At 46.9% G+C, this 21,031-nt stretch overlaps 1 protein-coding gene across 1 annotated transcript in view; it reads right to left on the bottom strand.

The window, feature by feature from the left end:
- Positions 1–21,031, bottom strand: part of MYRIP (myosin VIIA and Rab interacting protein) — a 279,386-nt gene that overhangs the window by 32,140 nt on the left and 226,215 nt on the right. The window contains exons 9-11 of the mRNA XM_019662728.1: positions 16,291–16,444; positions 9,953–10,602; positions 1,161–1,400 (exon numbers count right to left, since the gene is read on the bottom strand). Of these exons, the coding sequence (XP_019518273.1) occupies positions 1,161–1,400; positions 9,953–10,602; positions 16,291–16,444 (1,044 nt within the window). The remainder of the gene's footprint in view (positions 1–1,160; positions 1,401–9,952; positions 10,603–16,290; positions 16,445–21,031) is intronic.

The raw sequence follows: 21,031 nt of genomic DNA, 5'->3' as shown, positions 1-21,031 counted from the left end.
GCACATGGGCTACCAGCAACTTGTTGGCTTATATGGCATATTCTCAACACAGGAAAAAACTGATCACAAGTGCAAAGAAATCTAGGTGTTTCAAGACAAGATCTGATCTGAGTTACAGAAGAGGCAAGTCGTAAAGGAAGGAGCCCATGATTTGAGGTCAACCAGGTGTATGCTGCAGCCCCAGCTCTGAAACCTACTAGCTGTGGCCTTGGGTACGTTCCTTCCTGACTAGCCTCAGTTTCCTCATCTGCAAACGGGGCTGCCTCTACTTCAAAGGTTTTATTAAACGAACTAACCAACATGTACAAAGCAGCAGGCACACAGGAGACACTCAACAAATGTTAGCTTCCTCCCCTTCCTTTGGAGGCAGCTGGGATATTCTGACTCTAAAGTGGCCAAGTCTAGCATGAACGTGCTTGGAGAAGCTGTAGAGAGAACCCAGGTATGTGCTGGAGGGCAGGGGACAGAGCACTGACTGGACGCAGGGAGTCTGGGACCCCTTCTGCCAGGGGCTGGGTCTATCTTCTGCGGTTTTCACACAATGTCCCTTGGAACTCAGGGGCTGGCTGGTGGGAGTCAGGGGGAAGGCGAAGGGTGGGGCTGAAGATCCAGTGGTTGGGGCTTTGGGACTAAGAGCAGCAGTGGTTTTGTCTGTTAAGGGGATTCCACATGAGGTTTGTTTGAAGAAAGGATTCTGAGGCGAAGACAAACAAGCCCAAATCTGAAAACTACGGAGATAAATGATCCAGAGGTTACTTTGACACAAAGACCATGGAATGAAGCTTCATCATTGACTCAAAGATGTTCCCAACCCACAGGCAGGGTTCCTCAGGTAGAGGGTGGGTGGGAAATAACACCGCTCCTTACCAATGAGAGATCATGGGCCCTCACATAGGCTTGAGACCCAAGGGCTGCCTCGATGAAGGATAGCAAGGAGACAAGAGGTCTTGGAAGATGTCCCCAGGACACACGGTGCTGGTTTCCTGATGGAACCACTCAGCGCCAATCAAGACGGGTTCTCTTGGGCTCTCCCCGATGCACAGGGATGGCCATTTTAGGGAGCTCTTGGGAATCACATGCATCTCTGTGCAGATACAGACCCTTTCCCCACCCCCAGGCTGCAGGAGCCGAGCTGCCGGCAAGTAGCTCACAGCCCTTACCTTCTTCAGCTCTTCCTGGACACTCTGGCTGTTGTCTTCAGAGGACAGACTTTCCTTCTGGGTCTCAGACTCTGTCTTGGGTTCGGACTCCTGGTCCTCCCCTGAAGAAGTCTCCTTCTCCCTCATTCTCATTGCTAACTTGAACAGCCTGTTTCTCACTTTCTCCTCCGTGCTGTCTGTGCTGGTCCGGGGGTTTTGAGTCTCACTGCTGAGGTCAGTGTCTGATAAATCACCCGACACCTAAATGAAAACCAGAATCATGAGCTGAGGAGGCCTCTGCTGCAGTCATGTTGCTTGTTGACCCCAATCACCATCTGTGAAGAGTTGTCCAGGAAACTGATGTTTCCTCTACAGGGGCCTTTCGCTTTTTACTTTCTCAAACACATGCATCTTAACACCTTGTTGAAGGGTTCAGGAAGGCGAGCATCTGTACTCAGAAACATGTGTGAATCCATTCACTGCTTTTCACTCACAAAATGCTTACTGAGCGCCCACCATGGGCAGCATGGTGTTGGTGCTGATGATGAAACGATGAGCCACCCTGGCCACAGCCCCACTGGCCCCTAGTGAAGGAGGCACGCTAAGGCCTTACATACTAACTGTCACTACGGTGAGTGCTCAGAAGGGGTGGGTGGGAAGCGAGGCTCTGCCAGCCCACTAAGGGGCACTTGATGGGAGGGGCTGGGGTTCAGGAAGTCTTCCTTGTGGAAGCCATGATTGAGTTGAGATTCAAAGTGTAGCAGGTGCCCAGCTAAAAGGGACAGAGGGAAGAACAGGGCTCTAGGCAAAGAGCAAAGGTGTTGAGATGGAGCGAGACCCATGCACAGATGGAAGGACTACTGTGAGACGTCCCTTGATAGTTACATCTCTGGTCCCTTCTATCCACTTGGTGAAACTCCCCTAAGCTCCTTCTATGAGTAGACCCCTTGCCAGGCCTGGAGAACTCCAGGAAGACACAGAGGCTGTGACAGTCACTCTATTCTTGGCCTTAAGTTGGACAGATGTGTATGGAATGTTACCAAGACAACCCTCAGCCTACCACCAGGTCCAATTTTAGGTTTTGAGTTTCCTCTCTGAGTTGTTTGATCTGTTGATAAGGCTTGATATTTTATGGCTTTTATTCTTCTATGAAGGGCTCCCAAAGAACAAAGAGAAAATTGACTTATATTTTAAATAAAAGTCATTCTATTTTGCATTTACTATATGGGTTCACTGGGCCTTTTTATACATCTAAGGTACACAATGGGATATCTGTGACCTTATTTTCCCTATCTTTTCAAATATTTTGCTATTTCATCATCCTGGGAAATATCTTTCATTATAACTCACTAGTTATTCCCAATTATGCTAAAAGAGACTAAGATAATAAAACAGAAAAATAGAATTGCCTGGAAGGATGACTCAATAGCAAAATAAATCATCACCATTCTGAGTCAGCTTTTAGTTCATTGTGTACAGTTGAGAATTCAGAATTTCATAACGGCAAAGAAAACTCTGACAGAGAGCAACATTTCACAATTATTAGATGACTCAGAAGATGAATTCAAAGAGGAGAGCAGCTTTTCAGACTCTGACCATGACGGTGAAGTTGATTGTATATGTAAAACCTCAGACTAAGAGTATTTACATGATAGCGTCCTAGGTGAATTATCTCAAACTCAAGAATCAATGAGTAAACAGTGCATTCATAAGGACAAAAGAAAATAATGGTATTTCCATTGAGTCTCATTTCATTTCATTCAACAGGAAGGGCTTCATCACGCACATCTTGTGACAAGAATCTTGACCATCCTGTTTTGCTAAAAAGATGTGTGACAGATTCTTTCATTCTTTATGATGTCTGTACATCAAATTGGCTTGATACAGTTTGTAATTGGACAAAGGCTAAAAAAAGTTGCCTACAGAAAGGTGATTAGAAGGAAATAGATTATAGAAATGAGAAAAAGAATCACTGGATTGATAAAAGAAAAAGGGTCCATTGGAAATGACTATTTTTTTGGTTCTGAACAAGAATCAATGATGAGAGCCTCAGGAGAGGTGACTAGGATTGCCAGCACATTTGAGAAGGAGGAATTCCTTTGGAGGTATGGGGGAGCTCTATGGAAAGAATGGCCTCTGAGAAGACTCCTGAAATATGAGGACCATTTTAATGCAGACATGAGTTCAGGCATTCTTGAGGAAGCAGCAGGGCCAATAAGACCCAGCGTGTATGAAAACTGCTTGACGTAGTTAGAGGAAAACAGCTTAGAAGTGGAGAGAGAGGGGAGCTTGGGGGCAAGAAGAAAACAGGCCTGGATCAGACTGCAGGGGGTGAAGCATCAGCCTAAGGAACTGAGCTTTATCTATCAAACAGTTTGGCTGCTACCGTTGTGGCAGACTCACATCTGGTAACCTTCTCTTACCATCTCACTCAACAGATTTAACACTGAACTGCAGATTCATCCTAACTCTGGTTTGCTTTTCTTTAGCTTTGGCCTATTTCTCTATCACATGGGAACTCATGAAGAATTAGCCAATGGTGATTCAGTTCACATTCGGCAAACATGCATTTAGCACCTACTCTCTGCTGGGCTCTGTGCTGGCCACCAAAGCTCAAAAGTGAGAGTGACAAACGTTCCTGCTCTGGCAGAATCCATGGTTTGGCAGAGAGAGGAATATCTAACTAGATTATTGTAACACACTGGGGTACAACATGGAAGGGTTTGATGAGACTCCAAGGAGGAACCCTCACCTAGCTGTTTGAAGCGGATATTGTCAGGGAAGAGAAATTGGGATAGGTGAAACCTGAGCTGAATCTTTAAGAATGGAAGCCTAAAAGTTGTCAGGCTACACCTCAAGCTTTACTTAAATGGAGAATTGTATTAATGCTAAGTGATGGCCCTAGAGCTCAATATGGACTCTGGGACCTGACACCCAGGACATGCGATACCATAAACATGGATGGAAGCATCATTGTCCAAAGTCACCAGAGCTTCAAAACTAACTTAGTAATATTTGGCTGTGGACAACTTATCAAGTAGATTAACAAACAGTTACATTTCCAAAGAAAAATAGGTACAGTAAGTCCTCACTTAACATTGTCGATAGGTTCTTGGGAACTATGACTTTAAGTGAAATAAGTCAGTCAGAGAAAGACAAATATCATATGATCTCACTTATACGTGGATTCTAAGGAACTGAATGGATGGGAGACACAGAGACACAGAGGAAAAACTGAGGGTTGTTATTTGGGAGGGGTGGGGATGAAGGAGAAGGGGAAGGGATGAGACAATACAAATGGTAATCACAATATGGCCCCACGGAAGGAAAAAGACAGTCTGGGGAATATAATCAATAATGTTGTAAATATTTCTTAGGGGGCCAGATGGACTCATGTCTTGTGGGGGAGACCACCTCACAGTCGGTGTAGAGGTCTGACCACCACACTGTATTTCTGAAGCTGATGTTGAATAATATTGTATGTCAACTATAATGATATAGTCACGGGACATGGAGTAGAGAGTGGGAATGGAGTCAATGGAATTGTAATAGATAAGCATGATATCGGGGGGGAGGGCAGTAGAGGGGAAGAGGGGGGTTGTTACTTTGTGAGGGTGAAAAGGACAACTATTGCATTGTACTGTACACCTGAAACTAACAATAAAAAAAAAAGAAATGACGTATAATGAAACCAATTTTACTGTAGGCTAATTGACATAAACAAGAGGTAAGTCCCTATGGCATATTTCTGGTCACAAAAACATCACCAAAGAAAGGTTCCAAACACTTCTAATACTAAACATTGAAACAAATGTGAGCTATACATACATTTAAGAAAGATTAATAGAAACAAGTAAGATAATTATTTTCCAATCCACTTATGCTAGTTCAGGGTCACGGGTGGCCAGAGCCTGTCTCAGCAGCTCAAAGTACAGGACGCCCTTCCATCACAGGGCCACTCACATATCCCCACACTCACTCAGACTGGGACAATGTAGACACACCAGTTCGCCTCACATGCACATTTTTGGGATACGGGAGGGAACCAGAGTACGTGGACAAAACCCATGCAGACGTGGGGAGAACGTGCAAACTCCACACAGACTGTGGCTCCGGCTGGGAATCAATTTTTTTAAATTCTCATCAACGTTATAACGAAATGACATTGAACAAAACAGTGTTATTCAAAGGACCTGGTGTAGTCAGAAGAACTGTTGACCCTCCCCACCAATATGCTCCCAGCTTCAATGTTAGGTAAATATAAGAGCAATGATCCAGAATGTAAGATAAATGATCATCATAAAACAAAACAAAACAAACACACAACTTCTGAGCCTTCTATTGTGGTGGTAGGGCTTTTTAAGCATCCAAAGATAAGCCTTACTTCCAACCCTCCTTAATCCTGCTCCATTTTACGGCCACTTAGAAAATGTATTTCCCCCCAAGCCTGCAAGTGGGTAGAGGGAAGAACTAGTCATAGTGGCAAGCTACATCTAGGAGGTATGGCCATGAAATGGAAAGCCCTAGGATGGAGACTATAAAAGCCATGTGGAAGTGTACAGTGGTTTGTGTTGTTTTCCATTCACTCATTCATTCATTTATTCAACATTGACATGTTCAGTACTGCAGCTAGGTTCTTAGCCATCTGTTCAAAGACACACAGAGCAAGGCAATGAGAGTAGGAAAAACCCTTATCTTAAGCGAGCAGAGGGGAAATGACTTGAGTATTCTAGATACTGGCAAAGAACAGGGTGGGAAAAGCATTATCCTCATTCAATAATGACTAACAGAAAAGGTTCACATGAACCTATGGAAAAATACTACAGAGCAATAAAGTAAAAGTTAGCTTACATACATCACACAAACTTTACTGACTACCATGACACAATGTCTGATAGCAGTTTTGCATTTTCATTAGGGAGTAATAAAACAAAGAGTCAATGAAGAGGAGTAGAAAGTTATCAGGGAGAAGTGCCCAGTCTAAAAGATTATAGGATGAGATGAAAAGAGGGGATGGATGAGAAAAAAGGTTGAAGAAAGGCTGATAATTCAGCAGCAGGATTAGAACCTGCAATTGAAGAGAGTAACAGCAGAATTTATCTTGGGAAAAGGAGTGATGTGGAGGACAAACTTGGGGAGGTTTCCTAGAAGGTTGAGGAAAACATCAAAGCAGGAAAACAGTAAGAGAATATCACAGACATGGAAGACAGAGAATCGAGATTCAACACAGGAGGTATGGATGGCCTGGAAGAAGTAGTAGTCACAGTAACAGAAGAAAATGCTCCTGAGTTGAAAAAGCACCTGAGTGTGTCTATATTACGTGACACAGCATAAAATGAGCACACACCTACCATTCTGGCAAAATGTTGCTTTTTAAAGCTACAAAAATCAAACTTTGAAGAGAAGAGACAAATGTTATATGTGATGGAAAAATTAGTCTGTCTTCAGGCTTCTATCCAGCACTAAAATGATCTGCTGCAGAGTGTTGGAGAAAAGAGGACTGTGACCCACAGATTTCATTCCATCTTCTTTCACAGAAGAAAAAATGCAAATAGCTTTAAATATAAGAAAAAATGCTTAACCTCAGTAGTAACCATGAAAATGTTAACTAAAAAGAAATATATTTTTTTCCTCACATACAGTGGGCAACAATTTTAACAGACTGACAGCACTAAGTAAGCATTGTTGACAATAGGAGAAAACACACTCAAACAGTTCCATGGCTATGCAAATTGCTATGAGGTTTTGGGAGCTCAATTTGGCAATACTCATTAAAATTAAAGATGCATATATCCCTCAAGACAGCAATTCGACTTCCTGTACCTGTACTTGTATAAAGAGGCTTGCACAATGAAATTCTCTGCAGTATCATTTATAACATCAACCACTGGAAAATCTTAAATATCCATCATTAGGGGAACTATTGATTGTGGATTCCTGCCCGCCATGGAGCAGTGGCGAACCCAGCGGGTTGGGTGGACAATGGGGGCAGCCTGTCCCAACAGGGAAACAGTCTTTTATCACTAGCATTGCTTAGAATTTTCCATGCGTGGGGCAAAGGGATAATAAAAAGACTGAATTTTATTAGATTTAGTTTTGTTTAAAAATTCTCTGCGGGCAATGCACCCTTATTGCTTGCACCCTGGATGGACTGCTCCCACGCCCAGGCTCCTCTTGGGGACCATGAGATGCAATCTTTTGCAGGTACAATGTGTATGTAGTTCTGTGTGTGCTCATATCGCTATCACTTCATGTTAAGAGAAGGGGGCAGAAGAATATAGCGAGTAAGGTGCTGATTTTGGTAAAACACAGGCACATTTACAGAACTATATTTCTAAATATACTCTACGTATATGAATGCACAACTACAACTATAGTCATTTTAGGGGAGATAACAGGGATTTAGAGTTTGTGGTCAAGGGGTATCTGGATGTTTTAAAATTTATAATGTAAAAGTATGAAGTTTAATTATATTTTTACAATAAAAAACATATATTTACTTTTTCTTTTGAGAAGAGAACTGCCCTAGTAAACTAAATAGAAGGGAGGACCACGAGAGCCAGTGTTTTGGTCCCCAGAAGTGCAACGTCATCGCCACCTAGCGGGGAGGAGAGGACACTGCCGGGGAGGCTGATAACGCTGGTCCCAGTGCCTTTCTGCAGGTCCTTGACTTCTTGTTGATGCCTTGCAAAGATTAACACCAGAAGACAACTTTCAAGCCACTTCAGAATAAATAGAGAGCATCAGACACCTAGTTCTGATGGGTATGTGGCATTTTATACCTGCAAGTGAATCATGCAGACAACCCGCAAGAATACCCCTGAGGGAAATTACCCAGAGTCTCCACTTGAGCTAGGTAATGATTCACAGTTACACAGAACTCGGTATTTCTACACTATAATCACAACAGTCCCAGGAGGTAGATCTGTAACGATCTTGTTTTACACAGGGGAAAATGCGAACTTGGACCAAATCAAGGGCTTTTTCTAGGCAGTGTATCAGCAAGTCAGGAGGACGATGCCACACTCTGTGATCTAAGGACCTTTGAGTCTACACCTATTTACATGGGGGCCCCAGGATCAGGGATGTGGCTGACACATTCATGGGAGGGCATCGTAGCAGATGCTGGTGATGTCCCCAGCCTGTACCCCCCTGGGTCTATTAATACACGCGTTGCCCGCAGCCAGCCGTGAGTGATGGTTTCTGGCCTACTGAGTTTCCCACCTGGGTCTCTCTCTTCTTCTCCACCTGAGGGATTTCTCCGGCAGCATCCATGCAAACCTGGCTGTGTATGGAGTTAATGTCCACCCTGGGTGGGACCACTCTCCACTAATGGGAGATGGTAGAGTGTGGTAACTGCTCTGTCTTCTAGTGGGAGAACCCTGAGCTGTGATCACATGGCTTCTCAGAGGGTCCCTGGTAGGATGGAGCCCTACTTGCCGACGGCATGCATTAACCGGGCTTGCTCACTTCCCTGTGTCACTCGTGGGCTTCCCGGGGTCTCCTCCCACACAAACCTACATCCAAATCCTTGACTCAGGACCTGCTTTTGGTGGAACTGAAACTAAGAGTGCAGGGCATAGTAGCTGGGTACTACTGAAGAGGCAGTGACGTTCAGGAAGTGGGTGTGGTTTCTCCAGGAGCAAAAAAAGTCAAGTTGATAGGAATGTAAGTGATTGATGAGGATGTCCCTACAGAAGGCAGAGGTAACATAACTGTCTTCCATAAGCCTCTCAGTTTCAGATACCGCAATCCATTGCTTATACTTGTATAAGGTCATTTAAACTTCCCTGGCTACCTGTATCGCTCTTGAGTTTAGGAAATATTGCTATGGGAAGGCCAGAGCGGGCTCCACAAAGTTCGGTATTCAGTCCACGGCGATCACAGCCCTTCCCCAGGAAGAGGCGAGGGCAAGGGCACGGCATAGAGCTGGGAACAAGCAGCAAGTATTTAGAGAATATAAATTTAATCTCGTTAATAAACTCCTAAAATTCTAAGCAAAATGGTGTGTGTGTGTGTGGGGGGGATGCAGGTGCATTTTTTCAAGGAAGAGAGTCTACAGCTTTAATCATGTTCTCAAAGGAGGTTCATGAGCTAGACCATGTGGGCAGAGCCACGCAGGGTTCTGACAAGGGGTGTGATGTGGACTAAAGAATCAGAGCATGTTAGGAAACGGTGCCCTGAATTATCATATTGAAATCACATTTACTGAGCCCTTGTGCTGTGTCTAGGACAAAGCTCAGTTCTTTCTAAACATTATCGTATTCACTCATCTCAGCCATTTTTGAAGTGGGTTCTACTATTATTTCCACTTCATAGATGAGGAGGCTGAAACCCAGAGGGGTGCCGTGGCCAAGGTCACACAGCTGTTTTTGAACCCAGGAAGGCTGACTCTAGACCCATTTCCTTAACCCAAAGCTAGCGGCCCTCAAACTTTAATGCACAGCAGACTCACCAGGAGAGCTTATTACAAGAGAGATGGCTGGGCCCCAACCCCCGAGTTTTTGATTCAGAAGGTCTGGGGTGGAGCCTGAGAATCTGCATTTCTAACAAGTTCCCTGGTGGTGCTGATGGTGGTGCTGGTCAGGGGGCCTCACTTTGCACGCCCACTTGGAACTCTAAGCTCTCATGTCTCAGAGGAAGATGTGGAGCCCCAGAGAGTGGAGGTGATCTGTCCAGGTCACCCAGCTACTAAGCAGCAAAAGTCAAGATGAGAATCTGGGTCTGTGGATTCGTAACCCAGGGCTCTCTACGCCACTCGTGCTTGGAGGAGGCCACATCGTACTGGAAAGTGTGTGTGTACTTGTACGCACCCATTTTATTGCCTGATGTGTGTCCAGCTTCTGGGTACGGGCGTCAGGGGAAGTCAGTTCCTTGCTTGGCTCCTCTGAGCCCACTCGGGCCCTTCTCCACCTCCTAGCCCTGCGGTCTGCAGCATGGGGGGCCTCCTCAGGCTCGCTGCTGTCCGAGGTCTCCCTGCTGGCTGCCTGAGGGTTGAAGTTCACATCCAGCTCTCCCTGTAAGCGCATCTTCTCAGCTGCAGGGTTCCTGGGAGCTTTCCTCTGCAGCCAGGACAGTCTGGCCCGACGTCCAGCTTCCCGGGAAGAGCCTGCCGAGGAGGTCTCCGAGTCAGAGCACAAGGCCTCAGGGTTGGGGGAGAGCCTGGAGGAGGCAGAGGCAGCTGAGGAGCCTTGGTCCAAGCCTTGGGCCTGTGTAGGCCGAGGCTGGGGACTTCTGGACAGGCCCTGAGGCCATGGGCACAGCGTGCTCAAGGCCTCACTCCAGTCAAAGTCCTCCTCGCTGTCAGAGCCCATCTCATCGTAGGCAGATGCTGCACTGGAGGCAGCCTCCAGGGCCTGAAACGTGCCACTCTTAGGTTTGGCCAGCAGGCGGGTGGTGGGCAGAGTGCCATCCTTCAGGGCCACCCAGTTGCCATCAGGACTCTGCAAAACGGGGGCCAGGTCTGCAGGTGGAAGGGAGAGAGAAACCAGAGAGGGCTGTTATCACCTTAGAGCAAGGTGAGGTTGCCATCCGTCACTTTCCCACGACTGCTTCCTGGGGGTCTTGGGGAGCAGCTGACTCTAGAAGTCCAGGGAGGCACACCTAATTCGGGGACAGGTTTCAAGGTCCTCAGGAAGTCCTTTGAGGCCTCACAGGACCCCAGTGCTTCACAGATGAAGAGAAACTCAGAGATCTGACTCTGATTTAATATCTACCTGAGTAGATGGTTACCTGTCTCCTGAGAGTTGTCCCACTCCTGTCCTAGGCTGGCTTGGGTGCAGAAGGGGAGAGAGGGCTGCTGTTGGCAGCCCCAGGTTCTGGCTCTTTGAACTTGGACCATGGTTTTGCCTCTTAGATTCTCGATTTCTCCTAGTTGGATGGGAGATAATTCCATCACCTGCCCTGGCCTACTGCACAGGTTAAACACTCCTGCTCTTGGCACTTTTACAAATTTCACTCACAGCAGCCTCATGAGATGGCATGTGTGAAATAATAAGATACATATGTATAAACACACACACACACACACACACACGTCTCTGTCTCTGTTTCCTGCTAGTATTTGGTCTTTGACCCCAGTTCCTGACACAGAACTCTTAAATTCCTTGAAAATTTTTGTTCTAATGAGGCAACTGTTGGTAGCTCTAGGATGAGGGCTGGTTATGAGACAGGCTAAGTCATGATTAGAAACCTAAAACTTTTAGTCCCACCCCATATCCTTCAGAGAGGAGAGAGGGGTTAGAAAATGAGCTGATAATGGGTTATGTCTACATGATGAAGCCTCCATAAAAATGCCGAAAGTATGGGGTTCAGGGAGCTTCTGGGTTGGTGAATGAACACATTCATGTGCCAGGAGGGTGGTACACCCCCAGTCCACGGGGACAGAAGCTCCTTTGCTGGGGACCTTTCAGGGCCTACCCTATGTACCTTTTCACCTGTCTGTCCATCGGTATCCTTGATCATATCCTTTGTCACATAATAAACCAGTAAACATATGGAAGTGTTTCCCTGAGATCTGTGAGCTGCTCTAGCAAATCACTGAACCCAAAGAGGGGGTCCCAGGAGCCCTGATTTATAGCTGGTCGGCCAAAGTCCAGATGACAACCTGGGACTTGCAATTGGCATCTGAAGTCATGTGGGGCTGACTGAACCTTTAACTGTGAGATCTATCGTTAGCGCCAGGTAAGTAGTATCTGAACTGAATTAAATTGTGTGACAGCCAGCTGCTGTCAGATAACCGGTTGGTGTGGGGAAAAAACCCGGCACATCTGGTCACAGATGTGCTCTGTGTGAGCCGTGGAGGGATAACTGAGTTTTTTTCCTGCTCAGCTTATTTTCAACTCAAGGCACATACCCCATTCTGCAAAGGGCTCGAGGCAGAAAGGGATCGGTATTTCCAACCTCATTCTACAGATGAGGGAAACAAAGACAAGTGAAGCAACTTGTCAAAGGTCACAGAGCCTGTAACTGGTCCAGCTGGGACAGGCTGCATCTCTGTCCAACTCCAAGGCAGCCCCCGGTTAAGACAGGAAGCCCTCGGCCAGCTGCCAAGCTCTGCAGGGCGGGCTGGAGTGGATCTGTCTGTGGTCATGGTCTGGACTGGCCTAACCCGGGCTCAGTTCCACCCAGAGCATCTGTGATGACTGGTGGCTGCCCCAGAGTGGACCAGCAGGGCGGAGGTCAAAGTTGCTTCCCTTGCTTTGGCTGAAGGGGAGCAGGAACGTGTTTCCTGCCTCTGGGCCTGGGGACGGGAGTCAGACAGCATGGTTCTCCTTCAGCTACGGGCGCCTGGCCCAGCCCTGCGGCCTCTGGCATGGCAGCTGCCAACAGAAGCCGTTTTCCTTTATCAGGAACCTTGCGGGACCCCCTGGGGGTGAGCGATGGGGACCCCAGAACTGTGGAGGGACCGCTTCCCAGGACACCAGCTCCTGGGCTTGAGGCCTGCAGGGCCGCAGCTCTGCTGTGCGAGGACACCCAGGCAGGGTCCTCCCAGATGCTCTGACACTGGTCCCCCGAGGAACACCTTCGGCCTTCTCTCCTGAAGGAGCTGGCCACTCTTCTTGTAGCTTTGCCAAAAAAACTTCGCTCTTTAACTTTTAAACTCCATTAGTTTATTTTCTTGGTTGTCCACCCCACCCTCAACCCTGACTATGAGCTCCTTGAAGTCAGGGCCACCTCTTCTTCGCTGCTGTACCCCGAGCCCCCGGCCGGATCTGGAATCTATCCTGGGCTTGTAAAAACTCCTCGTTAATGGTCACAGGCGCTCAGAGGCTGCAGGAGTAAGACTGGACTCCTATGTGCAGCTCTCCATGAGCCCTGCTGTCTGCAGCCTCTCTGGGGCGTGGGAGGAGGCAGAGGGGAAGGTCCCAGCTGATGCTGCTCGGTGCCTGGCTCCAGGGTTTACCTGAACCCACCTCCCACACCCACTACATGATGGAGTGGGATGCAGCCCACTGCTGGCTCCTCTCTCCCGTCTTTTACAACCGCAGGTTGCCACGTTCCTCCGGGGGAGCTCGGAGTTGGTCAACTTTTATCTCAGCAAAAGCACAGACGGCTCCATGAAGACCCAACCCTCTGAAAACCTTGGTTGTCAAGCTGCGTTGTCAGAACTGCTGAACGCCACCCCTGGGCTCCAATACGACATTCTCTTTGTACCCTGGGGACGTCCCTCTGGGGTCCTGCTCCTCTCCCTCCTCTGCTTTCTCCACGTCCTCACTTTTTCACGAGTGTGCAGACAATAATCAGTGAGCAACTCAAGCACAGGGACTGTCCGCTGATCTTTATTTCTCAGCTGTGCATCCAGTAGATGCTCAGTCAAGGTCGATAACATGAAGGTGGGTTTTGGGGGAATCCATTAACTGCTGTATGCCCTGTCAAGACTGAGAGTGGAGATGCTATGGTCTACTCAGCCCAGTGTTCCTCCAGCTCACTCCAACTGTGGACCAACGGGCTCTAGAACCCACCCTTCCCTTGAGGCATAAACAGAACTGCTGAAAACAGCCCAGGGGACATTCATGTGCTAAGATGCCCTCCCCCTCTGGGCCTCCTCTGTCCTACATTTCTGCTCTGCTGAGACTGAGCCAGGATCCCCAGGAGTGATCTGCTTCCTGCTAAACATATCAGACATCTGTCAGGACCTCTGTGGTTGGCCTGGGCATTTCATCAGGCCATGGGCCAAGCATTCCTCAGAAAAATCAGCAGTTTTCTATGCAAGTGCCTTATTTATTGATTTTTGTTTTTTTGAATTTTAAATCTTCATTCTGAGAGCTGCATGGATTTGGGGGCAGTGTGTAAAATCTTTTTTGCGTGTTTGATGTTGTTGAACTAAGTTTTATGTTCATATACAACTGATAAATTACACGCGGGTGTGCAATTTTACAGAAAATTACGCACAAAATCATGTTTTGAAAACCAAATTCCTCTGCCAATTTATTTGGAATGCTCCTAATTCAGTGGGGAACTATTTTGTGAAATGGAGTGTCTTTTGTACATTTTTAGTTTATCAGTTTGTACGTTTGAAATTTGAAATGCTGTTTCTGTTGTCGTTCGTTTGTTTTTATGATGGAGAGACACATTATGATGCATGAGTTGAAAAAAACCTGCAAATTGGAGTCATGCTGTTTGTGTTCGAGGGCCAGATATGCTCCCATAAGCTGTGGGATCTTGGACAAGTCATTTTCCATCACTGCCCTTCAAGGTTTTTATCTGTCACATGGAACAATGACAGTGCTTAGTAATGCTGTTGGAGGAATAAATACAATAGTGCCTATAGATGGACTCTGTACATTGTAAAGTGACTTTAAAAAGGTAGCTATTATTATTTATCAAAGCTCTATTATATGATATTCTCATATATCCTGTGGAATCCAAGAGTCCCCTCTCTGTGAGAATTTTCAATCCATGGTCACAGAGAAAGAAAAAAATATGAATGAATGAATATGGATATGTTGGGCAGTGGGGGAGAGAGGTGGAGGGAAAGCATATTTAGAAAGGAAAAATGCACTTAAAAAGCAAAACCTAAAGCCATACACGTACATAAAGAGAATTTCATGTGCTCACAGAATCTCTGCAGTTTCCACTGGTAGGTACCAAAAGGTTAACATGAAAACAGTCTCTTTCGGGAAATCTTTAGAATGACTGTTAAAAAATATTTACTGTTTTTTTATTCTTTGCACTGTGCTAACAATGAAATTTGCTTAAAGCTGTTAGTTAAATCTTTTCCCCCAGGGAGCAGAGGCGATAGCACAATCTTTAAAAGCATATTTCAGGGATGAGTATTTGTGCTGCTAATTTATTGTTTTTTGTGGTGGAGGAAAGATATGCTGATTTGAAAGATAACATGGGTTGAGAATATCTTTAATGGTTTCGTCTTGTGAGGACACACATACCTAGCTTCCACTATAAGTATGTGCTTCTAGGTGAGGCAGAAACCGACCTGTGTGTCGGGGGGTGAGCATCTTTACCCCCACAATCATGGGGCACAATAGACCTCCTTGGCCTGGGCATGGGGGTATCATAGTCCTTGCTGTCACCCGTGTGTCCAAGCATCTTGTGGCTTTCTGATGGGTGACTTTGGGAAAGTGGCTTGACTCATTTGGGCCTCTTCACTGTGAGGCATACATGACCTATCAGCTTTATAAAGGACTGTGTGTCACAGGTGTTGCGGAGTCACTGGAGAGACCTGTTCAATCGTCCTATGTTGAGGCAGGACATTCCAGGAGGACGAGCAGGAAGAGAGAAAGGCCACCCCATCTTCTGATGTGGCAAAGAAAAACTCATGTGCCCTGCCCTTTTCACTGTACGGCCATGTTGCTAGGATACGTTTGCTTAGCCAGGACTACATTTCCCAGACTCCCTTGCATCAAGGTGGAGCCATGTGACTAGTTCTTGCCCCAAGGAATGAGTGTGGGAATGTTTTGCTTGCCGTTTCACTGACGAGGTGGTTAGGAAGCAGGTGCGCTGCCTTTTCCATTCTCTCTTTCTCTATCTGCTGGCTGGATGTGAATGACCCAGTGGAAAGCTCTAGAAGGTCCTAGAGAATCACAGAGCCACAGGTAGAAGGAGCCTCGGGCCTGTGAAGGCCTTCCACAGCCAGGACACTGCATTGTACTGTTGTGTGATGTGAAGTGAAACTATTGTGTTAAACCACGTCAATGTTTGGTTTACTTGTTACAGCAGCGAGTGTTGCCCTGACAAATATGTGAGGTTTCAGAAGAGACACTCTTACAACGAGACCGATGCTGGGACCCAAGTCCCTTTGAATACTGACATGCCCTGTTAGGTTGGCTTAGCATTCCTGGCCTATATAAGACACACCCTTCTAATCCATAGACTAGTCAGTAGTCCTGTCTCCATCCATTCTCCAAGCATCTGACGTGGGCTGTACAGCCGAGTGAGTTTAACACACTTGCCCAGGAGTCCCCCACTGTCTGACGGGTCTCAACAAGAAAACTGCCCAGACAGAAAACATGACATTACATACTGAATGCCATGCTAGAGGCCTCTTGGCTCAGTGGCTCAGCTGCCCCAAATGGGCACACGCCACTCGACTGATGGGAGGTAAAGCTGAGCGGCCATGCGATAGCCGAGAAGCCTCCAAACAGCACTTCTGAAACCCACAGACCAACTAGATGCTGTTGAAAACACGTACTTGTCTCATCCAGCCTGTCCACGCTCTTCCAGCTGGGCAACGCCAACTCCTCCCTGGGCTGCTGGCCATGGTCCCCCGGCTGCCTTGACGCAGCCTCCAGTGAAGAGGTCTTTAGGGCTTCTCCTTTGGTGAGCGAGAATGCAGACTGGGACCGCTGTGGAAAGAACACGAGGGGAAGGAGGTAACTCAAACAGCACGGTCACTGGAAGGAACGCCTTCAGCTTTGGGGCTGACACTGTACAGTGTGGAGAAGATGTGTTTGACAGTATGGGCTGTTCCCATGTTCAGGCTTCAAAGCTGCAAAGCAGTACATAATGCCATGTGACGGTACAAACGGTTCCTGTTTACTCCTGGCCAGGCCTTCTAGAAAGCATCAGAGATGTAGTGGAAGCACACAGAGCCAATTCTCATTCGGCTCCTTCTTAGCCAACCATTCTGCAAGCCAGTGTTTCTTAGGGCCACGTATAGGTGATGAGAAGTGAAAGCATCTTCCTCCTCCAAGACTCCAAACCTGAGTTTCAGCAACGTAAACAGCAGGCACAACGTAAGTGCTACAATAGATAAGTGAACCAAGAATGGTCAGTCCACTAGCCTAGAACTATTGCAACATGTTCCCATTTAGTGCCCGAATTAAAGAGAGGAAAATAAACTGTAACCCAAGGAGAGATGGGAGAAATGGGATTTCAAATGACTGGCAGAAAACATGTTTAAATTGTATCTCATATATGTATATATATGTTACAAATATCATCTATAGTGAATTTGAAGCTTAAATGTTATAAAGAATTTCATCAAACAGAAAGAGACCAATTTTTTTCCTTTGTCATTTAGTGAAGAAACTATCTTTTATTAGTGATTTATTTTGTTCTCTTTATATTGATAAGCTGAGAAGGAAAGGGCAAAGTCATCCATGACTGCAATATGAAACTAAGTACAGTAAAACCTTGGATTGCGAGTAACATTGTTCGCGAGTGTCCCGCAAGACGAGCAAATATTTCTAATGCATTTTAAGGTGGTAAACGAGCGATGTTTCGCAATACGAGTAGTTGGTTTTCGGAATGAATTATGCTCCCAAACCAAGGTATTATTGTACTCATCTCTATCTAACTCAGGCCCCCTAAGCAGTCCGTCTCCCCCTGCTAACAGACCTCCATGCCAGCAGCCCCAATGCCCTCTCTCCCAGGGAGAAATGTGCTCATCTTGGTAACTTTCGTCCTCTCTCACCACAGGTGCTAAGACGAGGAGACAAAGGGACAGCTGTGGGTGGAGGCCCTGGGGTGGTTGGAGCTGTACTCAGGATTCAGCTAGACCTGGGCTCCGACACCGCCTCTGCCATAAGACCTAGGTCAAGTGACCTAATTTCTTGAGATGTGCACACTTAACCTTGCCCTGCACACAGTAGTAAATGCATAATAAGTGGGAGCTTAAACAAGCTGTTGGAGAATAACAAAGAAAAGCAAACACCAGCATCAGGATATTTGGGTGGCAATGCGGAGCTTCATGACTGGGGTTTGGGGAGAGCGCAATGCACTCAGCAGCCTCGCCTCAAAGGATGGTCAGTCAGTGTGAGGAAAGACACAGAGATAGCTGAGGATCGGAGTCCAGTACCCCCATCATCACAGCCAGGGCCCGGAGCTCTCCAAATGTAGGGTGCCTGGCACCCTTTGTTGGAGAGGGTGGTGCAGGTCAGCTCTGGTTCAGAAAGAGTCCTGAGAAACCTCTGCTGTGTCCCCCTCACCAGACCCTGGGGCCAATCTAGGAGGAAGATAGGTTTATAGAACAAATATGGAACCTCTAAACTGTGTACCGAGGGTCGCAGCTGGCCTCCCATCTTTTGAAGACAGAAGAGAGCATGAGAGACCCCCAGACCTGCCTTTCAATGCAGCGTCCCAGGTCAACATGGCCCGGGGCGGATGACCTCTCCCCATCTTATCAACTTGGTAAAGATTTGGTGTGTATTCAGTTGGAACAGGCCATGGTCTGTGGATAACCCCCTTCCCCAAGCTGGGCTGGTGTCCTGGGCTTCCTCTATGCTTGCCTGTGCTATGCTGCATTCTACTGCAAACATCTGTCTCTTGCCTGGTGTCCCCATGAGACTGTGAGCAACCGAGGGCAGTCACGGGCCTGTTGATGGTGACACCCCCAGCCCCTGGCACAGTAACTGATACGGAACTGGGAATAAATGAGCGTTTGCTGTGGAGTAAATGTGATTTGGGGTGGGCTGCAGGCTGGGTTTTCAGAAGCATCTGATTTTTTTTCTTTACTAATTTCTTGGATAAAATTAGGGAGCAAGAGATAAAAAATAAGAAGTCCACCGTCATCCCCACTTACATCACGGAGAACAAGGTCTTAGTCGGAGGACAGCCATGAACAGCTTTGGTGTTTGACAACATTCAAGGTTTTCAAGGGGTTGGGTATTCAGCGAGCCACCTAGGGTTTGGTTAAATCCTTGACAGATGATAAGTGGCTGTCAGAGAGGACAGAGGTCAAGAGTGATGGCCAATTGGCAAGTGAAATTATTAAAAGTGGAGGAGTGGCTCAGTTGGTTAAGAGCTTACTCAAGAGTGTGAGCTCTGAGCAACAGTGGTTCGAGTCCCCGGCCCGAGCTGAGCTGCTGCTGAGCTGCCAACAGGTGGCAGGATGGCTCAGCTAAAAAAAAAAAGTGGAGGAAAGGATCCTCCCATGGCAAAGCCCCATGTACTCAGCGGGACATGCCCTTGACACTCCTCCCATGTGAACCGGCAGGAAGACTTCCCTTCTGCGTGATCACACACTTCCCACAGCCAGTTACAGTCATACACCAACTCGTGTTATGTTTAAAAAAGGGGGGAAATAATATTTCATCTCTGATTTTGTAGTGGCTCAAATGGTATTTTAGGCATGTACATGTGCATCTCCAGGAGGGGGCTGGGGTCTATGTTTATGGGACAAAAACGCCTCCCCCCCAACCTACAAAAGCCAAGACCAAGAAATGAAAAGTCCCTCTCTGGTCCCAACAGGGAAGACAGACAGGATCTGTGTTCTTCAAGAGAGAGTTAGGGATGCCAGGCTTTTATTTCAGGCAAGCCATTGTTTCACATCAGGAAAAAACTATACCCTGGTAATCACAAAAGGCCCCAAAGAACTGTTGCCAACAGGTCTCAGGACACTGCTGGCCCGTAGTCTCCAGCCAGGGTGGAAAAGCTCCTCTTCTGAGGCCCAGACCTGATTTCACTGCAAATTCGTTGCAATGAACACAGTGCCCAGTAGATGGCGCCACAACAATGCTTTTACGCTCCCCGTTAGTGCAAACTCGGTGGCTCCTGGGAAATCAGGAAAAGTTGAGCACTTTATTTGCTCCTAACCCTGGCTGGGCTCTCTGTGCCCACCCTTTCTTACACATCCACAGCCTCTGCTTTTCTTCCCTTCCTCTTACCCACCGGAGGGGTCCATGAAAGCAGCAGGGGTGGTGATGTCAGGAAGGGCTGGCCTGGGTTACACTGTCTGCACGTGTACGCAAGCAAGGAAGGCTGGGAATGGCTGGTGGAGTGGACGGGTCCAGGAACATCAGCATGCCAGCAAGGCCACACAGAGATGCACCTGAGCATTTGAGCTTTCAAACAGGCCCCGCCTCTTAACTCTTCAAGGACTGAGTAATGAAATGGGTGGAGTGTCAGGTGGTGGGTCAGCGACAGCTCCTCCTCCTGCTATGTGGGATCTTGGGGGAATTTGAGCTTTTGCAAGCTTCTGTTTCCTCCTATGAAGGTATCAGTGTCATTCCTGGTATCTAGAAAGCAGTCAATAAATATTAGTCCAAACAAGAGCATTTATGAAGCTCTACCATGGAGCCAGTGCAACGTATCCATTCTCTCAGTCTGACTGGGTGTACATGAGTCAACTGAAGCAGGGTTGAATAACTTGCCCAACGCACATGGGTGGTTGGGGGTGGAGGCAGGGAGTGAGCCTGGGTCTGTCTCCCACCCAGCCAGCCCTGCCATCTGACTCGGAAGCTTTGTGTGAGGCACAGAGTGGGATCCTCGGCTACCTTGGATATACACTTGACCCTGAACACAGGGTCTTGGGACGCAGACCCTGCAGTCAAAAATCCGTGTATAACTTTTGACTCCCCCCAAACTTAACTACTAATGGACTACAGTTGACTGGAAGATTACGGATAACATAAACAGTCAATCAACACACATTTTGCATGTTCTATGTCTTTTTTACTATATTCTGACAATAAAGTAAACCAGGGAAAAGAATATGTTTTTAGGAACATCACAAGGAAGAGAAAATCCATTTACAGTACTTAGTGACAAAAAGACCCACGCTTAAGTGGACCTGCACAGTTCAAACCCGTGTTGTTCAAGGCTCAACTGTCCCTTCCTTTGTAATTGCTGTGTCCCCCATGTGGGCGGCAGCAGCGTATTCTGCCTGCACATCTCGGGACGGTACTGATGCTATGTGTAATCAGCATCACAGCCCCGATCGTGGCTTCAAAATAGGCTTTGCTGTCAAGGCGCCCACAACATAAACTGGGAAGAGAATGCTTTTAGCATCAAGGGTTTGGGAGCAAACGGACCAGTGATAGTGGTCAGATGAATCGACACCTGAGACATAGCTTTGCTTTGTATTTGTAGGGTCAGGCATAGCCGTTAAATTCAATCCAATAATTACAACAATAATAAAAAATACTTTAGGTCTATACTATAATAGTCAGTCAAAGGAGAGAGCGAATGTGAGGGAGAAAATGACAGCGATA

Source organism: Hipposideros armiger, unplaced genomic scaffold (genome assembly GCF_001890085.2).
Source record: "Hipposideros armiger isolate ML-2016 unplaced genomic scaffold, ASM189008v1 scaffold_380, whole genome shotgun sequence".
NCBI classification, from domain to species: domain Eukaryota; kingdom Metazoa; phylum Chordata; class Mammalia; order Chiroptera; family Hipposideridae; genus Hipposideros; species Hipposideros armiger.
This window is presented reverse-complemented; position numbering and strand designations above follow the sequence as displayed.